At 48.6% G+C, this 1,705-nt stretch overlaps 1 protein-coding gene across 1 annotated transcript; it reads left to right on the forward strand.

Annotated features, from left to right (window-relative positions):
* Positions 1 to 1,135: 1,135 nt before the first annotated feature.
* On the forward strand, positions 1,136 to 1,364 carry PPTG_21878 (hypothetical protein; the record flags this gene model as incomplete). Its single annotated transcript, XM_008900580.1, has 2 exons — positions 1,136 to 1,207; positions 1,278 to 1,364. The coding sequence occupies 2 exons, from the start codon at positions 1,136 to 1,138 to the stop codon at positions 1,362 to 1,364; spliced, it is 159 nt and encodes a 52-aa protein (XP_008898828.1).
* Positions 1,365 to 1,705: the final 341 nt, after the last annotated feature.

Below are 1,705 nucleotides of genomic sequence, written 5' to 3' on the forward strand. Positions count from 1 at the left end.
AAATAGGAGTTATGTACTCTACAACAAATACACACGATTATAAGGGGGGGGGGGCTTCGCCTCAATAAAGTAGTTCTCGATGATGTGTCGCGCTTAATGCATTTCTCAGTTGCATTGAGTGAGTTCGAGAGGCATACTCTTGGTTTTATTTTTGAAGAGAAGGGAAATGGGCCGCCTATTTCCACCCAGTTATGGCATCTACCATGAATAGGGTCGCTCAGCGATAATTGTCGACTAGTGGAATGCTTGTTGGGTTAGTGTAGATTCCTTCTCAATTTGTGATGGCAGTTGCTCAGTCCATCATGTCAGAATTTGCTCTTTTATGAACAATTCCTGTTACTTGTTCATTATTGAACCTAGCTGTTTAATGAAAAACTAGCTGGAATTTGAACTTGACTGCCGTCGTATCAGGTATTGCTCTTGATCGTGATTAATCGCAACCGCACTCACAAATGAATCCAGTCCGAACCCAGCACCAAGACAAACGCCAACTTTATGGTGTAAATTAGCAGTGGGAAGTATCCACTGCCGAACTTTGAAAATCAACTGAGACCGCTATTCAAGTACGACAGCATAAACTGATAACTATGCACTTGCAGTATATTGTGCAGGAATGACGTCTGCACATGGTGATAAAAAAGGATTTCCGTGAATGCTCATAGCGAGAATCGAGTACTGCAGAACGAGCGATGTCCAATTGGTGCTCCTTTTGGTCAGACGACTCGAGGAACATCTCTAAGAAGAAGGAAATTCCAGTAATATCAGACAAAGGCATAGCGTAACATAAAATCTCTCAACAGCGATAACCACCTTAGGGGGCACTGCAGAAGTTGGGCTCGTTTGCATTTGCGTGTAGTCTTAAAATAACTGAATGCAAGGGAATCGTGCATTGTAATATTGATAAATTCATCAGTGTAGGCGGCGTGCGCGTCACAGTGTCGACGTCGCACAGGACCCCGACATAGAGACGATCGACTTGACGGAAAGTGACATTGAAGACAGCTAGAAGGACGGTGCAGTCGGTGACGGACGTGCGCTAGGACTTTGGCTGAAGGTACCGGCCAGCAACTGAAAGGGCGTAACGGGTGAGAGAAGATCGCTCAGGAGAAGCGACGCAGCATCAAGTACCATAAAAATGAGTGCAGAAAGGAGAGGCGACGTTGGTGAGGGAAATGGACGCCCTGGAGGCCACGTGAAGAGTCGGCAGGTAGGAGTATTTTTCGTAGGTGAGTTCTGGACGGTTGGCAGTGGCCGTCCTACTCTTAGATGCGATTCAGCCAGTAAACGTGCAGCGGTACGAGGAAGACTTCCTGACGAAAGAAGGCAAGAGAATCGGCCCCAATCACTGGAAAGTGCTGGGCTGAATTAAGCAGCTAATACACGCGTGGGGTTCCGCGTTACTGCGAGGCCAGACCCAACAAAAGAGATCGAGGGTTCATAGGGCAAACTGGGCATTGCTGCGTACTCAGTCGGTAGATTGAAGTGACTCGTGGGTTCAGAGAGCGTGGGACAGTGGTTGGCAACGTCTGGGGCTGAGGATGACGCTGCTGTGAGCAAGTGAGTCGCGGAACCGAAGTCAACGCCGGGAAGCGCGTTCATCACCCTACCGCTGTGGTGGAGTGGGGGTCGCAAAATCACGTTGTGATCCACTCTGATACACAGTGCCCTGGACTGCCGATGACGGAGGGGGTACTCCGATAACCGT

The sequence above is a fragment of the Phytophthora parasitica genome (assembly GCF_000247585.1).
Source record: "Phytophthora parasitica INRA-310 unplaced genomic scaffold supercont2.9, whole genome shotgun sequence".
Classification (NCBI taxonomy): Eukaryota; Oomycota; class Peronosporomycetes; order Peronosporales; family Peronosporaceae; genus Phytophthora; species Phytophthora nicotianae.